The sequence below is a fragment of the Vipera berus genome (assembly GCF_964194415.1).
Source record: "Vipera berus genome assembly, chromosome: Z".
NCBI lineage: Eukaryota > Metazoa > Chordata > Lepidosauria > Squamata > Viperidae > Vipera > Vipera berus.
In genome coordinates, this window is record NC_138205.1 from 50679883 (window position 1) to 50706128 (window position 26246).

Below are 26246 nucleotides of genomic sequence, written 5' to 3' on the forward strand. Positions count from 1 at the left end.
GGATGATGGAATTATTTTTTATCTAAGGATAACTAATGATAACAGCTCTTAAATCTGTTATTTTGTTTTATTTTTGCACAAAAAATTGTATAATTTGCATTTGCATTCATTTACAAATAGAATATGTTGTTAAAATGTATTGGTGTTGAAATAATTAGTGCACACATATACCTAAAACTAGTTTATTGCATTTGGCAATTGTACTAAAAAAAAATCTCATTGTAACCAATATAATTCATTTACCGGTAATTTGAAATCAAGTGAAAAATTGATTTAAATTATTTTATTAAAACAAATTAATGGCAATTCTTTTATAAGAAGTTGCCTCAAACAAAATGAGTTTGACATGCCTGCTCTAGATAGTTGAATGCTCCAAAATAAATTCTAGACCAGTCCTGTACATGCAGCCTATCAAGCACCCTTGGACAGAGCACAGACTTTTATTTTATTTTTAAAAGTAATAAAATCACCACCACTGCCCTGAAAGTCATGTTGCCTAGTGCCTGCATGGTTTACCATGACCACGAACTCCAACACTGTAGATGCTCCTCTAGTCACTAAATCATTGATTAGCCCACCAGCATTCCTTTACAGACCACAAAGATTTTTAATTTATCAGTGTGGGCCTTTCCCTTCTACAAGTTGCACAGACCTCTTCTAAATTTTCCTCTTGCCTTTCTGAGTTAACTCCTTGGTCTGTCATTGAGCAAGAATTGACTTTGTAGGGAAGCATATTATCATTTGATGTATATTTAACATATGTTCTACCTTTATTTACAGATTATATAATATTTGTAGCAAATCCACATGGCGAGGTTTGGGGCAACTTACAATATTTTTAAAATCATAAAATTAAAACATAAAAGCAGGGCTTTTTTTCTGCATCACCTGGCCCGCACCGTGCAGCCCCGCCGTATAGAGCGGGCCCCGCTGCTCCCACAGCACCAGCCGTGCCGGCTCCGGCCCCAGGGGGCAGCCCGCCACCAACACCCCTAGCACCCGTGACTGCAGCAGTGCTGCCCCCCCGGCCTCCTGCACCCACCAAGATGAGAGTTCCGCCACCTTTTTTTTTAGAAAAAAAGCACTGAATATGCTCATATGTATGCCCACAAAAGCCATCCCCATTTCATTTTAATCAACTTTTTCCTCTGTTGACTCAAGCCCTGGTCTTTCCTTTTGAGGTAAGGCCTTACTGACATTGATTATTGCCTCCTTCTCTTGGCACTTAGGGATCTGAGCTTTCTCAGAGCACTTAATATACACAGCACATCTCTTTAAAACTGCTTCATACATATTAGGCATCTGCAAGTCCACCCAACGTCTCGATATCAAATCCTTTCTAGTTTTAGTTGATTAACAAAGACCCTTAACCAATCACTTGCTGAAAAAAATATAATTTCTTTTTTAAAAATAATAATCCATATTGCCATCTACAACAGTCTCTTGATAATGTTTGGACACTACATCTGAATGATAGGCTGGATGCCAAAACAAAGCAAGGTTATGGCAAACACTTGAAAGAAGACTGGGAAGCCTGCAATTGTGAAGTTTGTCTGGCAAGAACAAAGAATGCTTATTCACAGGGAATATGCACATGTAAAGCTTGTAACAATACTGGGTGGTTAGAAAGCTGATAAAAATTACAAAGAGTTAGGTATCTTGTATAGTTCAGCTAAAAGTTAGGAATAGAGATGGCCTGAAGCAAATAGAATGTGTATTAGATCAGAGATCCCCAACCCCTGGTCCGTGGACAGGTACCTGGCCACGGCATGCCAGCAACCAGTCTGCACAAACAAGCAAAGCCCCATCCCTGGGGTGCAGGCAGCACACAAAACCACGCACTCCCCTGTCTATGGAAAAAACCTTTCTTCACGGAACCGGTCCCTGGTGCCCAAAAGGTTGGGGACGTCTGTTTTAGATAACTCCTGAAGCATTCATTAGTTAAGGCTTAGGAATAGGGACAGTTGGAGACCAATAGAATAATTGTTAGATCATTATTATTTTGGCCAGGATCCCTTTTCTTGGAGCACTTTAATAAAAGAAAACAAAACCTGCACCTCCTGTCTGGTGTTCTTCATTGCCCTCAGCACCAGGCTCAGACCCAAATTCGGGACAACATATATATGTAAGTCTTGACACCCATAGTTCATAAAATTCCTAAAGCATAATATTAACCACAAAATCCAACAAAAGCAGTAACTTTGTTATCTGTTGTGTATACAAATCAAGGAATGGATATAACTTTACAGGAGGGAGGGCAATAAAATTAGGATATATAACACAGGACTAGATATACTCACCTTGGATGGTTGTTTCTGGTTCTTTCACCTCAGTCCCTAATGAATAAGTGAATGAATGAATGAATGAATGAATGAATGAATGAATGAATGAATGAATGATCAATCTTCATTACAGATCATATCCCCATCAAGCATATCAAAAGTTTTTCAAGGAAGCAATAAAGTTAATTTTTTTATTTAAAACACCCATAAAGCAAGTGAATGTTTCCCTTTTTATTAAAAATAGTTATGTATTCTTCTATGTCCTTTATTGACAAAACTCAGAGCAATTAGTAATAAGCTATTCACATAAATTTGTGAGTTAGACAATAACTGCCATAATAATACAGCATTAAAAAGAAAAGCAGGTGTAGTGGATAATGCTGAATTTTTAAAAATTCAAGTCAGTCATAATAAAAAACATTAACCTGGTAAATCAAATGGGGCAAAACTGTCTCAGTCTGAGGCACACAGCTGTAACTATATTATTCATATGGTCTACTTAAATGGACATTCTGAAAACTAACTGACTGTTAGTAGGCATTTTTCACTTAATTAAAAAATAATTAATAAATCCTCTTTAAAATCTCATGTTTTAAGAAATATAGAAATGAAGAAATAAACAGCAAAAATGGTGATAAAAGATGCTTAACAGTATTCATAAGTACGTAAGCATTCAATCCTCCAAACTGAGAATGGAATTAAGAATGCAAACCATGTCCAAATCTTATCTCCAATACCTTGTGCTCTGTACAATCTCATCACTTCTCTTGTTCTGCTCCCTCCCTGCCTCCTTATTACAATCCCAGTCACCTTTGGGCAATTTGCAGATCCAGTCCAGTTTAATTTCACATTGCAGAGGCACCCACTGCAAGGATGCCAAGTCCAGGGCCACACAGTTACGGATGTCATCATCATCATGATTACTGCGGTCAAAGTTGTGATAAGAAAACTAAAGGCCAAAATTAAATGGGAAGCAGTTAGTTTCAAAAAGATCTGCTTCATGAAAAAAACTCTCAGATCATGTTTGGCTGCAGGTACATAATGCTCAGATAGGCTGCTCTTGATCCTTGCCAGCACACTCTTATTTCCTCGTCTCCTAAATTATGTTTAGTTTTCCAAAAGATGAGAGCATTTGGGGTTAAAAAACGAAGTATTTTTCAATGTTTGTGCTTTAAATTATTAAAGTAGTCTAGTTTTCAAACTATTCACCAGATCAAAAAATAATCAACTATAAATGAAAGCAGAGCTTGCCTCAGTATGGGCATATCTTAATCCATTATAATTAATCAAAAGTAGAAACAGCTGATAGTGAGAATTTTTCACAGTCAGAAAAATAGAGACAGATAATCTTGCTGTAAAACCCATTATTTTCCCCAAGCTTTTTCAGATTTTTTTCATATAAATACATATTGGCATTTAATTTGTTTGATGCATTGGAGTACAAAATCCAGAATTGAGAGAATGTTATTTGATTTATTATAAAGTTGATAGATTTTTCTGTTTTCAGTGTAAATTTTTTGATTAATTGGTCTGAGCAGGCAAAATTAATGCTATATTCACAACCAATAGCTCGATTTGTAACTTTTGAAAAAGCTGATTCAATAAATAAACTTAAAAATACTCTCTAAATATTTACACTTTTCCATGTATATTCCAAATATGAAATCCACTACTCACTCCAACACCATCACTCCAACTCCAGCTTCCCCCAGCCCTAGGGCTACGGCGATTCAAGCCAATCCAGAACCAGTGTTGCTCATGAGTGTCAGGTTCCGATTCCCTGGGTGATAGCAAAGGGGAAAAGAAAGAGATGATCGCGTAGCTGAAAAATATCCATTTCACATAATTAGGAGAAATGGTCTGATTTTGCTTTTGATGCTGAGAAAAATTGGAACAATCCATTTTCTTCATTTCCCCAGATTATTTGCCACAAATAAAAGTACTGTCATAATTTAAGTTATGTTTGGGCCTTTATGAAACTACCTTATGCTCAGTCAATGCATGTATATATTCAGGAGCATAGAGGAATGCACAAATGAATATAAGCCTGTAACTCCAAGTATAAGGTAAAGGTAAAGGTTCCCCCGCACATGCATGCTAGTCGTTTCCAACTCTAGGGGCCTGTGCTCATTTCCATTTCAAAGCCGAAGAGCCAGCGTTTGTCCGAGGACGTCTCCATGGTCATGTGGCCGGCATGACTAGACGCCAAAGGCGCACAGAACGCTGTTACCTTCCCACCGTAGTGGTCCCTATTTTTCTACTTGCATTTTTATGTGCTTTCGAACTGCAGAAGCTGGGACGAGTAACAGGCACTCACTCTGTTACGCGGCACTCGGGATTCAACCCGCCAAACTGCCGACCATCTGATCGACAAGCTCAGCGTCCTAACCCACTGAGCCACCGCGTCCCTTTCAACTCCAAGTATACATTTTCTAATTAGTCACAAAATTACTTAAGTACTTAATTTATTCCTCACCCAAAAATCTTGTTGAGGGTGTTGGCTACAAAATGTTCCTCCTCATAATCACTCAAGCTCAAGAGCTGTGCTTTTAATTCCTGACAGAACAAATGTGCTGTGATCCAATTTTTCTTTTCCTGCAGCTTATCATAGCTGAATACCTGTCCAAAAATTAAGGAGAAAGGGTAATTTTACAAATTGATCCCTGTTATTATCCCAGCATGATGGACTCTGGTTTGGTTTTTTTTAGAAATGTATGACAGGATATGTCTCATGCAAATACTGCACTGGAAAATGAAGTCTATCCTGCTAAAGAAGAATGCTCCATTAGAATGATATTCCTTCTCCTGAAGACTCAACAAAGGCAGAATCTAATAAATATGCAAAAGGATCATCATGTTTTTCTCATAACCTGGTTGGCATTTGGAATAGGATAATGTGAATCTCACGCTTTATTCTATCTAAAGCCTTCAATATTGATTGGGGTTTGCTTTTTTTCTTACTTACAAAAACCATATTTACAGTAATGTGTGATAGAGCTACAAATCTATACATTACATACATTACCTTTCTCCTCAGTTCATAGTTACATAATTTATCAATTTCTCTTTCTTTCACCTCATATGTTCATTTATTACCTGGTATCTTTTGCTCTTACATTCCAAGTCACAATCTTCTATATTTATTTTATTTTTATTTATTTTTGGTTTTATTATATACTATTATAATTTGAATGAATAGTTTATAAACAGTACTAAAACAAGGACAGTGATACAATATCTTCCCCCCACATTTTCTGAAAAAGCACTGTTTGAACTAGGTTCTGGAAGTCTACCAGACCTCAAGAAGGAAATGTTCCATAGTGAAAAAGCACTATCTATATGTTTTGCCCATTGAACCACTCTGTAATGAGGTTTCCTATGTTGTTTTCTCAAAGAACATTTTCTGGAAGGTGCCTAAGATCCAAGCAAAACAGCACCTTGAACTGTAGTTAGAAACCAATGGATAACGTATGAGGGTTTGCAATACAGAATAACGAAGTTGGAAGAGATTTTGGGAATCTTCTAGTCCAACTCCCTGCACAAGCAGGAGACCCCATACCATTTTGGACAAATAGCTGCCTAATCTTTTTAAAAACTTCCAGTGATAGAGCACCCACTACTTCTGAAGGAAAGCCATTCCTCTGGTTAATTGTTTCACTGTCAGGAAATTTCTTCTTAGTTCTAGGTTGGTTCTCTCCTTGATTAGTTTCCATCCGTTGCTTCTTGTTTTCCTTTGTTGTGCTTTGGTAAATAGGTTAACCTCCTCTTCTTCGTGGCAGCCCTCAATTATTAGACCACTGCTATCATGTCACTACATTCCTTCTTTTCACTAGATATGACATTCCCAATTCTTGCAACTGTTCTTCATATGTTTTAGCCTCCAGCCCACTAATCATCTTTGCTGCTCTTTCCTGCACTCTCAACATCTTTTTTGTATCACGGTGAACAAAACTGATTCAGTCTTCAAAGTGGAGTCTTCCCGAACCAGTATAAAGCAGTACTATCATTTGTAATGTGCCTAAAAAGCAATTCCTGCTTCCAACAAGCTGCCTGCTATATTTTACACTAATTGCAGCTTCTAGGTAGCCTTCAAAAACACCTTTTTTATTACAAACATTTTCACAGTATTTTGTACAACTAGAGGATCTTTGACTTGCAAACTAATAGGCTGTTACTGTATCACACTCTATCACACAAGCATTTATGTTGAATTATAAAACTGCTGCACTAAGATCAGTTCAAGTTAAAATCATTCTCTTTGCCTTTAATCCTTTGAGTATACAGAGATGCTTAAAAGTTTTGAACCCTTTTGAGTATATATTTGCATAAATGTGACCTAAAATGTGATCTGTTCTTTGAAAAAGTTACAAAACTAGATAAAAAGAACCCAGTTAAACAAATGAATTAAAAACTTTAAACTGTGTCACCAAGAAACCGCGCCTACCCTATTACCGGCAATGGGGAAAAAGCTCCGATACATCACACGATGTCAAGTGACATCCAGTCTGACATGTCTGATATAGGAGATGACTAAGCTGAACCTGAGGGTGGAGTCAAATGCACCATCAGTTTGGAGTCTCTATGCCCTCACAAGAAACTAAATCCAGTCCACTTTGAAGTCCATTGACTCTTACCTGGCATCAATTTGCCTTGACCATTAGTAGATCAGATTCTTGTGAATAGGTAGCATGAAATAAACTTGTAGTATTTTTGAACTCTATCTTAATTTCTTATTTCTTGCACTTGACAGTTCATTTATTTATTGAGGAAAATGATCCAAAGCTATATATCTGTGTATGGCAAAAGTATGTGAACTTCTAGGATTATCAATTCATTTGAAGGAGAAATTAAGAGTCACATTTTTCAGTCAATAGGATGATAATCAGATGTCAGTGTTTATGAGACCACAATCAGAAAACACTGGACAACAATGGTGTGCATGGTAGGGTAAAAAGGAGAAAGCCACTACTCTCCAAAAAGAATACTGATGCTCATTTAGTTTGCAAAAGACCACATGGATAAGCCAGAAGTCTATTGGAAGAATGTCCTGTGGACAAATAACCAAAGAACGTTTTGGCTTGAATGAAAAGTTTTATGTTTGGCAAAAGAAAAACACTATATTCTAGAATAAGAACATTATCTCATCTGGTGACGGTAGCATCATGGTTTGGGGCTAATTTGCTGCCTCTGGATCAGGATTGATAGAACTATGAATTCTGAATTATACCAGCTGATTCTGTAGAAAAATGTCAGGAGATATATATATATATATATACAAAGTTCAAAAGAAAGAGGGTCATGCAACAAAACAACAACCCAAAACACAAGTTATACAACCAAAGAACGATTAAAACACAAGAAAATAAATCTTTGGAATAGCTAAATTGAAGTCCTAACCTTAATCCTAGAGAAATGTGGAAGAACATGAAGCAGGCAGTTCATCTGATGAAGTCCACCAGGGAAGTCCATCCCTGAGTTTGTTCTGCAAGAAGGAATTGGCTAAAATTCCTCCAAGCCAATGTGTAGGACTTGTAACAGTTATTGGAAACATTTAGTTGCAATCATTGTTGTGCAAGGAAGGCACACCAGTTATTGAAAGCAAAGGTTCACATTTTTGCCACACACAAATATGTAGCTTTGGATCATTTTCCTCAAAAGATAAGAAGTTTAATATTTTGACTCATATTTTAGAACTGGTGTAGAGAACAGATGTTTTAGCTAATATTTATGCAGGAATATTGAAAATTCAAAGGAGTTCTCAAACTTTTAAGCATCACTGCAAATCACTAAAGTAGTTGGCTGCCATTCTTTACTCAGGACTTACTTTATAGCAATATCTCAGCTTGGAGGGGTTGGCCCATCCTGAAGGACAAGAGCCAGTGAGGCTGGGTGTAGGATGTGGTGAAGGAAGTTCAGGATTTACTGGTGTCCCCAGATTCTGCCTGCAGATATACTTGGCCTTGAATGTAGTGCAATTCTTTACTTCCCACAGACCCATGGAACTTCCTGTGGCCAAAGCAACACAGCCACCTTTGTTATAACCTAATAAGTTCACAAGAAAGAGGAAATACACAAGAGAAAAGGTTTAAATATTTTCTTTCTGACTCACAATGCCACCTTACAAGATTGCTACCACTACAAAAGCTGACTTTTTTCCTTCCTTGAATCACAAAATACCATTCTGATTTTCTCAAATATGTATTCATGCTGAAACGTTATTGTCATATTGATTGCAAACGTTTTATAGGAAGATGGCTAGAGAGTGTAGTTAATATTGTACATCTGATGAATTTTATACATGGTAGATGCTGGGGAAATATACAGAATTTTTTGTTTTATTTTTTCATTCCAGATGTTCCTTGTTCCTTTGACTCCATTTCCATAGCATTATTTTGAAAGAGAGATGATGCACAACATTTATTATTATCCTAACCCTAACCCTAACTGTAGCTTCCAAATAGACTTCAAGAGTAGCTTCATGTACAGCACACTGCAGTAATCCAAGTGGGAGATGGCCAGGGAAAGAGTGACTGAACAGAGTCTCACAATGCAGAAAAGAGCATAACTGGCACATGACACAAAGTTGTGTGAAGGCCCTCCTATCCAGAACTGCTACCTGCTCTTTAAGCAGGAGATATGAGCCTAGAACTCCCAAGTTGAGTACCAAGTCTGCGTAGGGGATTGCCACCCTATCCAGAACTAAAGATGATTAACCTCTGGATCCCAAGACTCAGCCACTCTGTCTTACAGAGGGTTCAGTTGAAAACCTCACAAGGTTTCCATGACTTCCAGGCACCACAAAAGGCCAGCCACACTATTACTAGACCCCACCCAAGATGGCGGACGTGCTCGGCTGAGCTCCGCGAGCACCAGCTGTTAGGCGTCTCTTGGGAGCCCCTCATGAGCCTTCAGGCTTTTGAGTATGGGGATTGAGGGGTTGGGGGATTAGGCAGCGAGACAATTAGGAGGTCGACGAAGCTGGCAGTGATTTACTTCATCTGCTGAGCTGCCCGTCCGCTGGCCCTGCTGTTTTCCGGCTGCTTCCTGCTGTCCGCCGGCTGTTCTCTCTGCTGCCGCCTTTCCGGACCATTTGCGGCTGCTGAGGCCGCCCGCTGGCCCTGCTGTTTTTCGGCTGCTTCTTGCTGTCCTCCGGCTATTTTCTCTGCTGCCGCCTTTCCGGACCATTTGCGGCTGCTTGGGGCCGACGTCGGCTGTTTTCTTTTTGGTCAGCTGTTCCTTCCCGGTTTGTTTGCGGCTGCTCGTGGCCGACGCCGGCGTTTTCCCGCACTTCGGGCCGTTTTGGACCGCCTAGGTGTTCCCGGACTGGCCCTGGTTGTCGGGGTGGACGCCGGTGAATCTGCTCGGGCGGCGGTGATTCGGGCGACGAGGATGGCGGTAATGGCGGCAATGACGGTGATGGCGGCAATGGCGGCGATGGCGTGGGCGGCGTCTCCGGCGCTGGTTGTGGTGGTCTCTGGGCCGCGCCTGGCGCCGACGGCGGCCTGTGCTCGGCGGCTGCGGCGGCAATACGTGTTTGGCGGCGACGGCGAAGATGATGTGTTCTGGCCGTCTTTAGCGGCCCAACAGCTGATGAGACGTTTCGGGGGCCAGCTTTTGGACTGCTTACGGCGGCACCGGCGTTTCTCGGACTGTGTGCCCGTTTGCCGGTGGCTGGCTTTGCGCTTTTTCGGCTCTTGGCCCTCTCGCCGGCGGTGGGATTCCCACGTTGCCCTAGCTCGCCTTGGGCTGCTTTTTAGCGGCAATGTCGCCCTCGGGCCGCTTCGACGGTGGAAAGGGCGATTGTTAGTCATCTTGGCGGCGATGGCGTCTTCAGTCCATTCAGTGGCGGAGAAGATGACCGCGGATCACCATAATGGTGCTAAGATGACGTGGTTCCCGCACCGCCTTTGGACTGCTTTGGCAGCGATGTTGGCGATTTGGACCATCTTCACTATCCTGGCCTGCCTGCCCTTTTTGCCTCGGACGTATGGACATACATATTTATCATCTTTTCTGCCTACCCTCCCCCTCTCCCCTTGGATTTTGGGACATACCTGGGTATCGGCCACGGTGGGAGAGTGGCTTGACTTTCTCCATCTGCGGCCCCATGGAGGTGGGAGCTCTATGGGGTTGCCTACCCAGAGGATACCTGGCCACCTCCAGGAACAGAGTTGCAACCCGTCGTGAGAGGGCGGGGGGTGGCCTGTCTCTGGGGGCACCCAACTGAGTGGCAGTGAAGTTGGGTGGGGACCTAGATATCTGTCTTTATGCTTCAATCCTCCCACTAATGGGACGCCTTTCCTGGACTTGCTAGACTTATGCGAAAATATACTAGCACGGACTTGTATGCCCTCAGGGGAGCCCCCCTCTCCTGGGTGCGACCCGCCTCCTTAAACACTCTCAACCTCGATGACGGGCCCGAGTTTTGGGACCCTGAGAGACGGCTGGGCAGGGGCAGGGGCCGTCAATATAAAGTTAATAGAAGGCCTCTGATCATTTTTTAATCTAAATTTTTTATAGGGTTAGGGAGAGGGGTGGGTGATACGGGTTGTTTGGCTTTGGGGGGTGGCCAATCAACCATGGTTCAGGCCAGACTTGGGTCCGACCGCGCGGCGGGAAAAAGGGGTGTCGCTGTCTCCGGAGCTCATGAGCGGGTCGTGGGATTACCAATTCCCACGACGGGGAATGGCAGCAGGCAGATAGACAGGGGGCCGTATCGCTACCGGGAGGGCCATCTCCGCTACTTGCAAGCGGTGAGGCGCTCCGACCCTCTGCTTCTTCCCCGAGGTTCCGGGAGCGAGGATGTGCAGCCTCCTGAGCTCCGGCTGGTGTATCTGAATGCCAGGTCCGTGGTTAACAAAGCTCCCCTCGTTAGGGATTTAGTTGAGGGTGAGCAAGCGGACCTGGCCTGCATCACGGAGACCTGGTTGGGCCCAGAGGGTGGGGTCCCTTTGGTTGACCTCTGCCCACCAGGCTTCCGGGTGCTGCACCGGCCACGAGCTCAAGGTAGGGGTGGGGGAGTGGCGGTTACTATTAGGGAGACCTTATGTCCGCGGGAGACCACCGTTTCTCAGATAGTCGGGTGTGAGTCTCTCTTTGTGAGATTTGGTTCTGGGGCGCAGTTGGGCTTGCTGCTGGCGTACATTTCGCCTAGTCGTACAGCAGCAGCCCTGCCCGAGCTGCTCGATATCCTCTCAGGGTTGGTGGTTGAGTTTCCCAAACTTATAGCCGATCCGAACCCGACCGTTTGCGGTTAAGAACCTATATTAGGTCTTATCTCGCAGCGATGAGGGTGGCGAGGTGTAACTACTTCTCTACCCTCATTGCGTCCGCAGATAATCGCCCGGCCGCCCTGTTTAGGGTGACTCGCTCGCTTCTTAATCAGGAGGTGAGGGAGGATCCCTTGCAGGGTCATGCCGAGGAATTTAGTCAACATCTGTCGGATAAAATCGCTCGGATTCGGACCGGTTTGGACTCCAACTGGGCAGAGTCTGGCGATCAGGACACGAGCGGTCTTGTCAATGTTATCTGGGAAGAGTTTGATTCTGTGACCCCTGATGAAGTGGACAGGATTATGGGGAGACTGAGCTCCTCCACATGTTTATTGGACCCGTGCCCTTCCTGGCTGGTCTATGCAGCTAGGGAGAGGACACGAGGCTGGCTCCAGGCAGTTATATCTGCTTCTTTGAGTGAGGGTTATTTCCCCACCGTCTTGAAGGAGGTGGTGGTGAGACCTCTCCTCAAGAAGCCTGCCTTGGACCCAGCTGTATTGAACAACTTTCGTCCAGTCTCCAACCTTCGCTTTCTTGCGAAGGTTGTTGAGAGTGTGGTGGCGCATCAGCTCCCTCTGGTCCTGGATGAAGCGGATTATTTGGACCCCTACCAATCGGGTTTCAGGCCCGGGTACAGCACGGAGACGGCATTGGTCGCTCTGGTGAATGATCTCTGGAGGGCTCGGGACAGGGGATATTCCTCTGTCCTAGTCCTATTAGACCTCTCGGCGGCTTTCGATACCATCGACCATGGTATCTTGCTGCGGCGTCTCAGGGGATTGGGAGTGGGAGGCACAGTTCTTCGGTGGTTCTCCTCCTATCTCCTGGGACGTTCGCAGTCGGTGTTGGCAGGGGGGCAGAGATCGGCCCCTAGGTCTCTCGTTTGTGGAGTTCCTCAGGGGTCGGTTCTCTCGCCTCTCCTGTTCAACATCTATATGAAACCGCTGGGTGAGATCATTCGTGGTTTTGGAGTTGGGTATCATCAATATGCCGATGATACCCAACTTTTCTTTTCGACCCCAAACCACCCCAGTGATGCCCTCGCTGTGATGTCCCGTTGCCTGGAGGCGGTTCGGGTCTGGATGGGGAGGAACAGACTTCAACTCAACCCTGACAAGACTGAGTGGCTGTGCATTCCGGCATCCCGGGACATTCAAAATGTTCCATCTCTTTCTATGGGGGGTGAGCTCTTACCCCCCGTGGATAGGGCTCGCAACTTGGGAGTCCTCCTAGATTCACGGCTTACCTTGGAAGATCATGTAGTGGCCGTGACTAGGGGGGCTTTCGCCCAGGTTCGCCTGGTGCGCCAGTTGCGGCCCTATCTGGACCGGGATGCCCTGTGCATGGTCACTCATGCGCTCGTGACCTCTCGCCTTGACTACTGTAATGCTCTCTACATGGGGCTTCCCTTGAAGACCACTCGGAGGCTCCAACTGGTACAGAATGCGGCCGCGAGAGTTGTCTTGGGAGTTTCCCGGTACTCCCATGTTACACCTTTGCTCCGCGAGCTGCATTGGTTGCCAGTTGTCTTCCGGGTGAGGTTCAAGGTCTTGGTTATGATCTTTAAGTCCCTACATGGCATGGGTCCGGGTTACCTCGGGGACCACCTGCTGCCGGCTTCAACTCCCCTCCGCCCTGTGCGTTCCCACAGAGAGGGCCTCCTCAGGGTGCCTCCGGTCAGGGAATGCCGACTGGCGGCCCCCAGGGGGAGAGCCTTCTCTGTGGGTGCCCCGGCTTTGTGGAACCAACTGCCGGTGGAGCTCCGGATGGCATCAGACCTCCGAACTTTCCGTCGTGGCCTGAAGACCCATTTATTTGAATTAGCCGGTCTGGCCTGATGGGGGAGTTGGGTTTTAAATTGTTGTTTTTAGAATTGTTTTATTGTTTTTTAATTGGGCATTGATTTAATCTTTGTTTTAACTTTTGTATGGTATTGTATTGTATTGTTATTTATATGCCCTGTGAACCGCCCTGAGTCCCTAGGGAGAAGGGCGGTATACAAATTAAATAAAACGTAAACGTAAACTTGGGTCACCATGGATAGAGATATAAAGCTGAGTATCATCAGTATATTGACAATATCAAAACCCATGGTGCTGGATTATCTCACCCAGCATTTAAAAAGGAGAGAGTTCCGAGCCTTGTGCATCCCACAAAGGAGCTCGATCTTTTGCCCCCATTAGCATCGATTGGAACTGTCTACAGACAAAGGAACCAAACTGGTGGAACACTGCACACCCACTCGATCCTAAATCCTGCAGCCAGTCCAAAAGGATACTATGATCAATGATATCAAAAGTCATTTTTCTAAAGACACTGATGTGTGCAGAATACTATGGGGCCATAATGAAATCCTGAATATTTTTGCTCTCAGGTACAGGAATAAATGAACTGATCATAATCTATGAAGGAAATGTCACCAATCATGCAGCATATTATATAACCCCATGAAATCCTAAGAATTTCCCTGTAGGAGATGTTTCATAGGGAAGGTTTTGAAATAATATAACCAGAACTATGCACAGTATTTCAAGTGGAGATATATTATAATTCAATAAGATACTGACCCTTAGAATGATAGGTAGTATCCATTTCTTAATCATTCTTAATATGAACATTTTCATTGCTGATTCACATAAATCACAAGATTTTTTTCTGAAAGGCCACCGTATATTGATATATCCCATCAATATAAATACAAAAATCAGAGGGGTTTTTTTGTTATATACAGTTCTTATAACAAAGTATATGAGTGTATATACTTATACTCTTATGAGCTGGAACATGATATAAACTTTTACCAGGTTGGTTGCGGTTCCAGTGGGTGTAAGTGACTTCATCTCCACTCAACCAATGGAAAGAACCAGTTTCATTTATGTCTTGTAATGCAGTCCAGAAATATTCATCCTCCCAGCCATAGATGAGGCTGCTCACATAGGCCTGTTCAAATCTGGTCCAGGGAAAAAGGAACAAATCCATCATTTCCTCACTTCTTTCTCCAACCCTAATCTTTCTCCAGAGGTTCTAACATTTTGCTACTATCACTGGTATCCAAATAGCACGTACTCCTTTCAAAAGCAACCAAGAAGACAGTGGATAAGTACTTTGAAAGCTTTACACTGGAGCATCCAGAAGCCAGTATCACCATACCCGAATATTTTTTTAAAAATGCCACAATGCAAAAATTCCTTTTGGTGACTTATGACGGGACACATACCTGTTGGTGATAGTAACCAGGGCAGAGCCAAAATCCATGCACATTTTCCGAGCTTCATTGTATATCACATGGTCATCCCCCAGCCAATAACAGGATGGACTGTGCCATTTCCAACCCTGAGTAGAACAGAACAAGATTGTCTTCAAATTGCCATGTGTTAATTAGTCTGCATCAACGATTACATTATTTCTTCTTTGACAGAATAAAGATGGAAAATATTCCAAGAATTTTTAACTTAATGAAAGGTTAAATTACTTTAATAAAAAACAGAGTGAATATTATGGAGCAAGGGCACCAAAGAGATATTTTTTATCTTGTTGTCTAACTAGAGTAAGGCTACCAGATCAGGGCTGCAAAAATCTACACACACCATCAGATGAGTTGTTGATCATTTTCTTTATCTTGTTCCTGCTATTTTGTGGTCACTGTTTTGCAGCCCAGATCTGGTAGTTTTTAGCATATTATCAAGCTCAGCCACAAGGTTAAAATGGATGGCACAAACAGACTCCAGCAATATACAGTAGCTGAAAATATTACTCAGATAATTTTTGTCCTTTTTAGTCCTTCAAGCCATAATTGATAGGTAACAATGGAAAAATTACTAACTGCCAACAAGAGTGTGCCAGGAAATAATTAAAAAGAACAATTGAAGGGGAGTACAGATGACAGTGCTCCTTTGCAAAGAACATAAGGGAACATGGAAACTACTAAGTCTAGTCAATTTACATAAACAAATATATTTATAATCATCATCATAATATAAGATTTGTAAGGTAGGCCACAATTTGCAAAACATAGCATTTTCTACATTCTAATAGTCCCTGTAACCTGATTGCATAATTGGAACTGTAATTATATTAACAGGAAAATAAAAACAATATTATAATAACAATTAAAAAAAATAAAAATAAGGTTGTATCTCACCAAGAGTATTTCAAGTGAAGCAGGCAGGCATAAAACAAAAGCTCTGGGAAAGGGATGTCCTTACAATATCAGGTCTTCTCAGTATTTACCTTTTTTTGATCTAAGCAATGCCATTCCCACCCCACTGCCCATAAGATAAGATAAGATAAGATAAGATAAGATAAGATAAGATAAGATAAGATAAGATAAGATAAGATAAGATAAGATAAGATAAGATAATCTTTATTGTCATTTTTTACTGTGGGCACAATGGCACCCATCAAAAATGTAATTTAATTGCCTGCTCTCAAAGTAAAACACATACATGACACACACCTTCCCTAATTTATCCTTCCTTACTCATTAGCCTAGAGGTCTCAGGTACATCTTTTCTGATTATATTTTGGGAACTGTGAGGTTCAGCATATGGAATTGTTTAAGGAGGCTAAAAGGAGCACAGGTTCTTTTCATGTCTTGGCACCCCTTCCAAGGAACCAATTACTATAATCTGCACCAATAATCCAAAATACGCTTCACCTCAAATTCTTCCTCTCAATTTCAACTATGACATGGGAGCATAGTGGGCAGAAAGACACACAGGCCAATGCAGTTGTTCCAGCTCAGGATGGAATAGTTGAAAACTGGATGTACCCTTAATGCATGTGGCAGCTGCAAGTGAAAGGCTACCAGACTAGTCTGTATAAGAATAGGATATAGTCCAATAAACTTGGCATCCAGTTTGATGGCTAATAGCCTTTTTAAAAATCATCATAGTTCCATTCAGCTGAAATGATTTACCAGAAAAAAAAAAGGAATTCACAGTAGAAGAGGCAGTTCTCAAAATCTAGAGCAGATTGTATAAGAACAACTCTGGACACAAAATCAAAAGTAGCTAGCTGTCTTTACAACAAAGGCAAGATATCTGAATAGAAGCTTAAGACTTCCTGAGAATCTGAATCCCACTGACAGGGATCCCCTTCTTGGTTAGAGGGTGAGTAAAACGGTTAGAGCACCTAAATTAGCAACAGTTTCATGTTAAAAGAGAAAATTGTGGTGAGGCACATCAGCTTTACTCTACGGGTGCTATAAAAATTATTCTATGATTTCTCTGGATTTTATTTTTCAACTAAAAGCCAAAACAACCAAAATGGTTTGCTTTTTGCTTCTGCAAAAACCACTGCCGCTCCAACACAGTTCAAGAGAACTTCTAGGTTCAAACTCATTTTGCATTTCATGTCCACCACTTAGAAAAAAGTTAAAATGTGGATGAGTGGGAGAGCTATCCTTCAAACTTCCACTAATCTTAGTTATAACTTTATATGAGCTGTTTTGCTGATCATATTTTTTAAAAATTGTTTAAATATATATAAATACTGTATAATAAAATAATAAATAAATAAATAGTAATCAATGAGCCAGGTTAACAAACATTGTCAGTCTTCTTTGATAAAATGAGATGAAATTGCTTTTACTTCTGTATAAATGAGATTAAGCAACCTTAAACCAGAGATAACACTTCTGGAAAGGGAAATGTGAGGGTCAAAGAGGTGTGGCAAAATAACACTAGAATGGGCATAATTAAAATTTTATTTTTATTTTGTCAGGGCTGAAAGGACAGCAAATTTATTTTTGCGTCTCGATTCCCACAAAGGAAAATTATTTTGATTTGGGATGAAAGAAGTTAAATAGTGAAAATGAGTAGAGGCCTTTTTGTTAGGTTCAGGCAGACGAATGACTCAGTGAGGTTAAACAGCAATAAGGTTTATTCAATACACATATGTCAACTGACAACTGTCAAAATAACTCTGGCTTTTATACTCGAGCTGTTTAAACTGTAACCAATCACAAGTCCGGGTTTTCCCGCCTTTACAACATTAACCAATAATTGCACCAGAATCTCCCGCTTCAAGGAACCTACTTTGCAACAAAGCTACTGACATAACACCCCTTCCCCCCCAGTTGATGTTATTTGTTGACATAATCCCTCAAGTATTTGGGTGGCCTGTGGACCCTAGATGGGTATCTATTGGGTTGGCTGCTTAAGTCATTGTTAACTGAATGTCTGCTTGGCTGGCTTATATTTATAGGACTGGAATTTTGAATTACAGGCTCTGACGATTCCCTACTAACAGATTGTGATTGCTGATGTGTTTGTTGTTGTTGCACAGGTACTGCTGGCCTGTTCATAGGGGACAGCTCCCAGTCAAATTGACAATGTTGTGGGTTAGCTGAGGTCACACTGGTTTGAATTTCCGCTTCATCGCTAGCTGTCAAGTTGTTTTGATTAAACCAAGATGCAGTATCACCCCCGTGTATGCTTTGACCCCCATCAACTGGCATACTTCCGGCAACTCTCTTCCTTAATTGATCAATATGTCTTTTACTTACTCTATTCCCTTCCCCCTCAATGGTGTAAGACAACGGCCCCAATATGTCAGTGACTACCCCCGGAACCCATTTGTCCCCCTGTCCATAGTTTCTGGCCCAGACTAAGTCTCCAATTTTGAAGGACCTGATTGGGATGTCAGGTTCAGCACTTGAGGGTAGTTTGTCAGGATGTAACCTGTCCAGTTTGGTGGTTAGCCGTTTGCCCCACCTCATTTCCGCAGGGCTTTTCCCGGTAGCCGTACAAGGGGTTGTGTGTTGGGTCAGCAAAAAGTCTGCCAGTCTTTGGTGCCAGTCGCCACGGATGATTCGCTTCAATGCGTCCTTGGTGGTTCTCACGTTGCGTTCAGCCAAGCCATTGGTGGACGGGTGGAAAGGTGCTGATGTTGTATGTCTAATCGAGTTGGCCCTGAGGAAATCCTGAAATTCAACAGAGGTGAATTGGGGCCCATTATCCGATACGATCACATCAGGCAACCCATGAGTGGCAAAGAGGCCCCTTAAAACCTGTATTGTTCTACTAGATGTCATTGAATTAACAGGCACTACCTCCAACCACCTAGAGAAACTGTCCACCACAACTAGGAAAGTTAAACCTTGAAATGGCCCTGCAAAATCAATGTGAATCCTAGACCATGGATTCCTGGCCGATTCCCACTTATGCGTGTGTGTGTGTGGCAGCTCTGGTCTAGAATGCTGACACAAATAACATCCTGAAACGCATTCTTCAATATCTTTATCAAGCCCTGGCCACCACAAGTGACTTCTAGCTAATGCCTTCATTCGCACAATTCCAGGGTGTCCCTCATGTAATTCAGTTAAAACTGTAGTTCTGTGCAGTTCAGGAATAACAACACGGGTGCCCCACAAAATACATCCCAAATGGGATGATAGTTCATTCTTCCTCCTAAAGTATGGGATGTACTTGGCATCAGGGTTAGTACTAGGCCAACCACCAAGAACCCAGGCCATAATCCTTTTGAGAATAAGGTCTTTTTTAGTAGCCTCAGCTATTTCTTTAGCAGTTAAGGGGCATTCAGGAATTTCCAGTAATGACAAAATTTGTCCTACTGGGGCAGGGTCCTCCTCTGTGTTGGTTAAAGGCAGTCTGCTAAGGGCATCTGCATGGCCCATTTCCTTACCCGGTCTATGTTGCAGTGAGAATGAATATGCTGAGAGGAAAATTGACCACCTCAGCATTCTGGGAGACATTATTTGGGGTGTCTGTTTATCAGTGGTAAACAGTCCCAATAATGGTTTATGGTCAGTGAGTATGGTAAAGTTCCTACCATAAAGGTAATCATGGAACTTTTTTACTCCTGCCACAATTGCTAATGCTTCTCTATCAATCTGAGCATAATTCCTTTCAGCTTTGGTAAGCGTCCTGGAGTAGTATGCAATTGGCTTTTGAATGCCCTGACTATCCATGTGACTGATAACAGCCCCCACACCATAAGGTGAAGCATCACAAGCTAAATAGATTGGTTTATTCTCAATAAAATGAGTAACTGTGGATTGGCTTGAAAGAATATCTTTTAATGTTTGAAAACTGACTCTATGTTTATCATGCCACTGTCAAGGGGTTTTTTTATCTAATAGTCTATGTAATGGTTCCGCGATGGCAGCTTTATGAGGCAAGAATGTATGATAAAAATTGACTAATCCTAAAAAGGCTTGTAATTCAGCCTTGTTTTTTGGTTCTGGTGCCAATTTAATTGCCTTAATTTTATCAGGTGTAGGGTGAATTCCATCTTTATCTATCCTAAATCCTAAAAATTCTGTGGATTTAACCCCAATACAGCATTTTTCCCTTTTTAATTTAAGTCCAGCCCCCCTGAATCTTCCCAATACCTGTTCCAGACGCTCAGCTAATATTTCTTCATTTCTTCCAGCAATTAGAACATCATCAAAGTAAGGGCATACACCAGGTATGCCCTTTAAGGTCCTCTCCATCACCTCCTGGAAGATGCCTGGAGCTGCTGCAATACCAAATTGCAGTCTGTGGACTCGGAACGCCCCCTTGTGGGTAACAATAGTTTGAGCTTCAGCAGCCTCCCTGGAAACAGTAAGTTGCAAATACGCCTGCGCCAAGTCTAACTTGGCAAATATGGCGCCGTCCTGTATCGTGGCGAGGACCTGCTTCACCGTCGGGACCGGGTAAGCATGTTTTTTCATTCCGAGGTTCAGGGTGGCTTTGTAGTCAGCGCAGATCCTCACATCCCCGTTAGGTTTAAGGGGTGTGACGATCGGCGTCTCCCACAAACCACCCTCGACCGGTTCTAGTACGCCTTGGCCTACAAGCTTATCGAGCGCGGCCTCGATTTTTTGCTTCAGGGCGAAAGGCACCCGTCGGGCCTTAAGCCTGATGGGTTTAACCGATGGGTCTAAATTAAAACTAATTGGGGGCCCTTTATATTTACCCAAAGACCCATCAAATACATCTGCGAATTCATCGCAGACAGATTTGAGGGTCTTATTATTAATAACGGTATTTATTCCCCCGACCCAAATCCCCAGGGCAGGGAACCAGTTAAGGCCTATTAAACTAGTCCTATGGCCTTCTGTAACTATTAAGTCTAGTGTTCCATTAAACCCCTTATATTTAACCCTAAGGGTAACTTTTCCCTTAATTTTTATTGGGGTTTTTTGGAAGTCTGCCAATTGAATTTTGGTTGAATTAAGTGGAACTTTGCGGCCACTTTTAAGTTCAATCTTTTTAAGGGTTTCACTGGATATTATGGACACTGAGGCCCCAGAATCAATTTCCATTTTGCAAGGGATTCCTTGCAACTGGACTATAATTTTTAATTTTGATCCCAAAATATGGTTTATTTTTCTTTTCCCAATGTGATTGACTCGCGCCACCTCCCCGCGGTTGGGGTATTGTGCCCAAGGTCTAGGGGTCTCTTTGCCACTATAGTAAGGGGTTACCTTACCTTCGGGCCAAACGTCGACTTCGTGTAGACGATTGTCGCGTGCACGACCCCTGCAAATGGCTTGAATGTGGCCAGTCTTCCCGCACAATCTGCATCTAGCAGAACGAAATCTGCATGTTGCTCGGGGATGGTTGCCTCCGCAGCTGCCACATCTATTGTCGCTGTCGCGCGGTCTTGTTGCAGTGTCCCTCGGTTGTCGTTGGGGTGTTGTTGGTTGTCGTTGTGGTGTTGTAGTTTGGAATCGGCGACTCGGTTCTGATCCGTCGCTTCGGGATGGTTTTGCCGCCATTTTTCCAAACCGTCTGGTGACTTCGGCTATGTCGGCTTCCCATTGTTGGTCCACCTCCCCGCAGTCCACAAGGCTTTCTTGATTTATTTCGGCAGAAACGGCCATGCTATTTCGGGGGGGGTCGCGATACCCAGTGGATTCATATGTCAAGAGTTCGTCAAGGACTTCTTGCAAGTCACCGGTGGGCTTAGCGATAATTCTATTTTGTAATTGCTCGTCTCGCAAGCCAAGCACCACTCTGTCCCGGATTCTTATTTGTAGTTATCCCAGACTCCCAAAAGACCTTTTTGATTCCTATATCCCAAAAGACCTTTTTGATTCCTATATCCCAAAAGACCTTTTTGATTCCTATATTAAAAGTTACAAAGTTCTCCCTTCCTGTCTCTAGTGATAACACTTCTGCCTTCCCCCCATTTGCAATTGTAAAGTCACATTCCTGCATTCCATTCCTGCCTCTGGTGATAAAACTCTTTCTTCTCCATTTACAATCACATTCCTGCCTCTGGTGATTCTTCATTTACAATTGTATATAACAAGACTTGTTTCATGTAAATTGCCCATGCCTCAAGATATGGCTTCCTGTCTCCTGTAATTGTCTTTGTTTCAAGTTATGCTTTTCAAGTCATGCCTTCCTGTGATAACCCTTGTCTTCCCTGTTAGCATTTGTATATGGTTCCTGTCTCCTGTAATTATCTGTGCCTCAAGTTATGTCTTCCTTGTCTTCTTTGTTAGCATTTGTATAAAGATAAGCTATGCTTTATTGTTTCCTGTGATGACCTTTGCCCTCCTCATTAGCAGTTGTATGCTACGAACTATGACCTCACATATGTTAATTCCTCATGTGTACTTCCCCCCTCCCTGGTGAAACCGCCCAATAAAAGAAGGATGTGCAAAGCTGTTCGGGGGGAACATCATCAACCCCGGGCACTCTGTGCTCCCTCACCTTGAACAAACTTGTGTTAGTGCCTCAGTTTGTCCTAGGATTCTGTCTTTGTGCCATCGCAGTTCCCAAGTGTGACCGTTGGAACGTCCGGCACACTGGGTCGGTGGCAAAGGGCTAAATCCTTCCCTATTCAAGGTGTTCACCCTTGCGAGGGTCCCTCTAAATTCTCACCCCTGTCACGGGGCTCTAAGAGTTGAGGCCAGAACCCTGACCGGTCGCTCATCGCAACACTTATTTCTAAGTTGTCATATTTGCAACGTACTGCTGCTTCTCTGACTGCAGCAACGAATTTCTGGATTGACTCGCCCGGTCTCTGATTTCGTTTTTCGAAAATGCGCCACCAAAAGAGTTCTGATCTTCTTGGCGTAAAATGTACTTTTAATTTGGCCAGTAAGTCGGCATACGGAACGCTTGATACCGGCAGTGGTTGACAAAGTCCCACAGCAACCCGATACACAGGTGTGCCACAAATGGTTAGTAAGGCAGCCGCCTTTTTTCGGTCATCGGTTATGCCATTTACGAGCAAAAACCCTTCGACCTGTCCCACATATTCTTCCCAGTCCTCTGGGTAGTTTGGATCGAATTCTTTTAAAGACCCAATTTGTGCCATTCGGAGGTTTGTTGATTCCGCCGCGGCCGCTTGTGGTTGACTGTGAATTCTTTTTTTAAATTTACCGCCTTACGTGCAGCTGTTTCGCCGATCCTTCACTAGTCCGCCGCCAAATCCCACCTTCGTCGCCAGTTGTTAGGTTCAGGCAGACGAATGACTCAGTGAGGTTAAACAGCAATAAGGTTTATTCAATACACATATGTCAACTGACAACTGTCAAAATAACTCTGGCTTTTATACTCGAGCTGTTTAAACTGTAACCAATCACAAGTCCGGGTTTTCCCGCCTTTACAACATTAACCAATAATTGCACCAGAATCTCCCGCTTCAAGGAACCTACTTTGCAACAAAGCTACTGACATAACACTTTTGTTTCTGAAAACTCTCCCCCCCCCACCATCCCCAATCTATGAGGACACTCTAGGAGCTTCAAAATGAGGGTGTGAGAAGAGGATAAACTAATGACTGTGATGTAAGTTAAGCAAGATCTCATCTAATTTAGACCAATCAAGCTTGGCAACATTTATGATGTGTGGAGTGAGGAATTCTTGGAGTTAAAGTCCATATATCTTGAGAAATACCGCCTTAGACAGTAACAACAGCAATAACCAAAGAAAAGTCCCTTAAATATTACAAAGCTTGTTAGATTTTTACATATTTTGTATATCTGAGAAATATTATTTAACTGAAAAGTAGTTATCTTATAATTTAGCCCAAATGAAAGATTTGCAAAAGATACTACCATATCTAAATATTTTTCCATCTGCATTTTGTTAAAAAAATACAACTCTATTCTTGCTATTCTAAAGTTTCTTACTGAAGATATATACAGCCTTGGTTTTTTCTTCAACGTATGCTAACATTGTGCCAAAAATATTAACAAAAATGGATAAGAATCATATTGCTTATTTTTTCAAAGGCACTATTTAAGAAAGTTGTTAGTTTTCCTTATAATTATCTGATCTCACAGCTCTAAAAGATGTAATGAATATTTATTAAAACTATATATAGTATGTCGCATAAAAAGAACTTTTCCTCTCTCCCTATATACACAGATACCAACTATTAGTAATTTATTATTTACTATGCTGGCTATTTACTATTTACCTTCTTTTGAAGGTAACCACAAATTCACTACTATCAATGCAGAGAATAACTGAGGCCTTCAAAAGCAGTTAACAAGTCAATTACTTGAGAGGTAAGCAAACAAAAAGATAAACAAGTAGGAAAATGACATGCAATCTTTCAAGCACAAGAAAGAAACTTCAGGTGTCTTCTGAAACAGAACCATTTCATATACCAAACTATATCAGTTTGGTAAAGTCAGAAATTACAAGAATGGAAATCTAACAAATCGAAAAATAACAGTTCAATTTGGTCTTAGTCACAAGCATAGTTTCCATGCTTGTATTATTTTATTTATTTCTATACTTATAAAGATCAGAATTGTGCAAGATATGGTAATTCTGTGATAGATACTATGAAATGTGTAATATGTAATGGAAGGTGTGACTGACCTTGAGGAAAGTGGAACAGATGCTTCCTAGGAATCAGTCAGACAAGAAAGGCAAAAGCTCCCAGGGGCTTATTGATCAGAGAAAGAAAGTTAGGGAGACCCATCCACATAGATCAAGCAGTTAAAGGTGATAGTAGGTTTTACTTTAGTCTTAGTTCCCTGTCTGGTTTATTTGGGAGGCCTGAGAAAATGAAAGTTGGACTCTGAAGAAACAAGATAGGAAGATATTGATGCTTTTGAACTTTGGCAACTTTGACAAGACTCCTGAGGTTAAGGCACCAGGCTACAACGCAGGAGACCAGGACTTCAAGTTCCGCCTTAGCCCTGAAAGCCATCTGGGTGTCCTCTCTCTCTCTCTCAGCCCAATCCACCTCACAGGGTTGTTGCTGTGGGCACAACTGGAGGAGGAAGGTGTGCTGGATAATAATAATAATAACAATTATTATTATTATTATTATTATTATTATTATTATTATTATTATTATTATTATTATTATTATTATTATTATTATTATTTTATTTGTATACCGCCCTTCTCCCGAAGGACTCAGGGTGGTGAACAGGGCAATAAATAATAATACAAGGATACAAAAATTAAGAAAAGATTAAACAAAGTGCCCAATACCTTAAAACAATAAGTTAATATACGTTAAAAGCAATAATAAAACCCAAAACCCATCAGGCCAGGCCGGCTTGTTCAAACAAGTAGGTCTTAAGATCGTTTGTCACCTTAAGATTTGTAGTAACAATAAAAGCAAACAAAACAAACAAATAAAAGCATTTATATATGCATAATTGTATCTTATTGCTTCAGTCCTGATGGTGGTGATCTTTAAAGGGTACCTAGAGAATTGTTTCCTGATATTCTTGAAAAGAGAAATTCTGGGACAATTTGTAATGGTACAAATTGCTGTTAATATATTAAACACATGGCAGAACACGAGAAGAAAACTATTAAAAAGGAAGTTGTTCTTCTAGCTCTGTTTATTATTAAGACAATGCTGACTCCACTTGGCTGTATGAAAAAATGTTTAGCTCAGAGTAAGGTTTGGAAGAAGTGTCATTATTTTAAAAGTAAGAGAAATCTTGGAAGCTAGCCCATTTTCATTTAGGTTTGTAGTCTTGCCTATGAAGACTAACTAGATTTATTTATTTATTTATTTATTTATTTTATTTAGATTTATATACCGCCCTTTCCCGAAGGACTCAGGGCGGTTTACAGGGCATTTAAAAAACAGTCAATACAAACGTTAAAACAAATTAAAAGAGATTAAATAGAACCCTGAGAAAATTAAAACCCAGTTAAAATTAAAATTAAAATATTCTCAGCCTGGGCCAGAGAGCTCGAAGAGCCAGGTCTTCAGGTCCCGGCGGAAAGAACGGAGGGTGGGGGCAGTCCTAAGCTCCGCAGGCAGCTGGTTCCACAGGGCAGGCGCACCCACTGAGAAGGCCCTACCCCTGGGTGTTACCCGCCGGCAGTCTTTAACCGGCGGCACCCTGAGGAGACCCTCCCTGTGGGAGCGCACTGGACGAAGGGAACTTGATATCCAGCAGTTGAGCTAACTCCTTTCATAAAAGGTGCTTCGGGTTACTATATGGAAAGAAACTGAAATTGTTGATGCTTGTGGGCCACCAATGGAATAAAAAATGGGAGTATTTATTTTATTTTATTTTATTAAATTTCTATACCGCCCTTCTCCTGAAGGACTCAGGGCGGTGTACAGAGCAATAAAATGCAACATACAAAAGTTAAAAAGAAAATTAAATTAATTAGCCCTAACAATAAATAGTTAAAATAAACCCAAACCCTTAGTCCAGGCCAGCCTGTTCAAACAACCAAGTCTTCAGGTCACGGTGGAAAGAGCGAAGGTCGGGAGCCATCCGTAGCTCAAC

The 26246-nt window shown here is 42.0% G+C and overlaps 1 protein-coding gene across 1 annotated transcript in view; it reads right to left on the reverse strand.

Annotated features, from left to right (window-relative positions):
• Positions 1 to 26246, reverse strand: part of MRC2 (mannose receptor C-type 2) — a 124590-nt gene that overhangs the window by 52145 nt on the left and 46199 nt on the right. Inside the window, exons 10-16 of the mRNA XM_081345399.1 lie at positions 14772 to 14887; positions 14356 to 14504; positions 8107 to 8324; positions 4759 to 4901; positions 3960 to 4062; positions 3093 to 3231; positions 2301 to 2336 (exon numbers count right to left, since the gene is read on the reverse strand). Of these exons, the coding sequence (XP_081201525.1) occupies positions 2301 to 2336; positions 3093 to 3231; positions 3960 to 4062; positions 4759 to 4901; positions 8107 to 8324; positions 14356 to 14504; positions 14772 to 14887 (904 nt within the window). The remainder of the gene's footprint in view (positions 1 to 2300; positions 2337 to 3092; positions 3232 to 3959; positions 4063 to 4758; positions 4902 to 8106; positions 8325 to 14355; positions 14505 to 14771; positions 14888 to 26246) is intronic.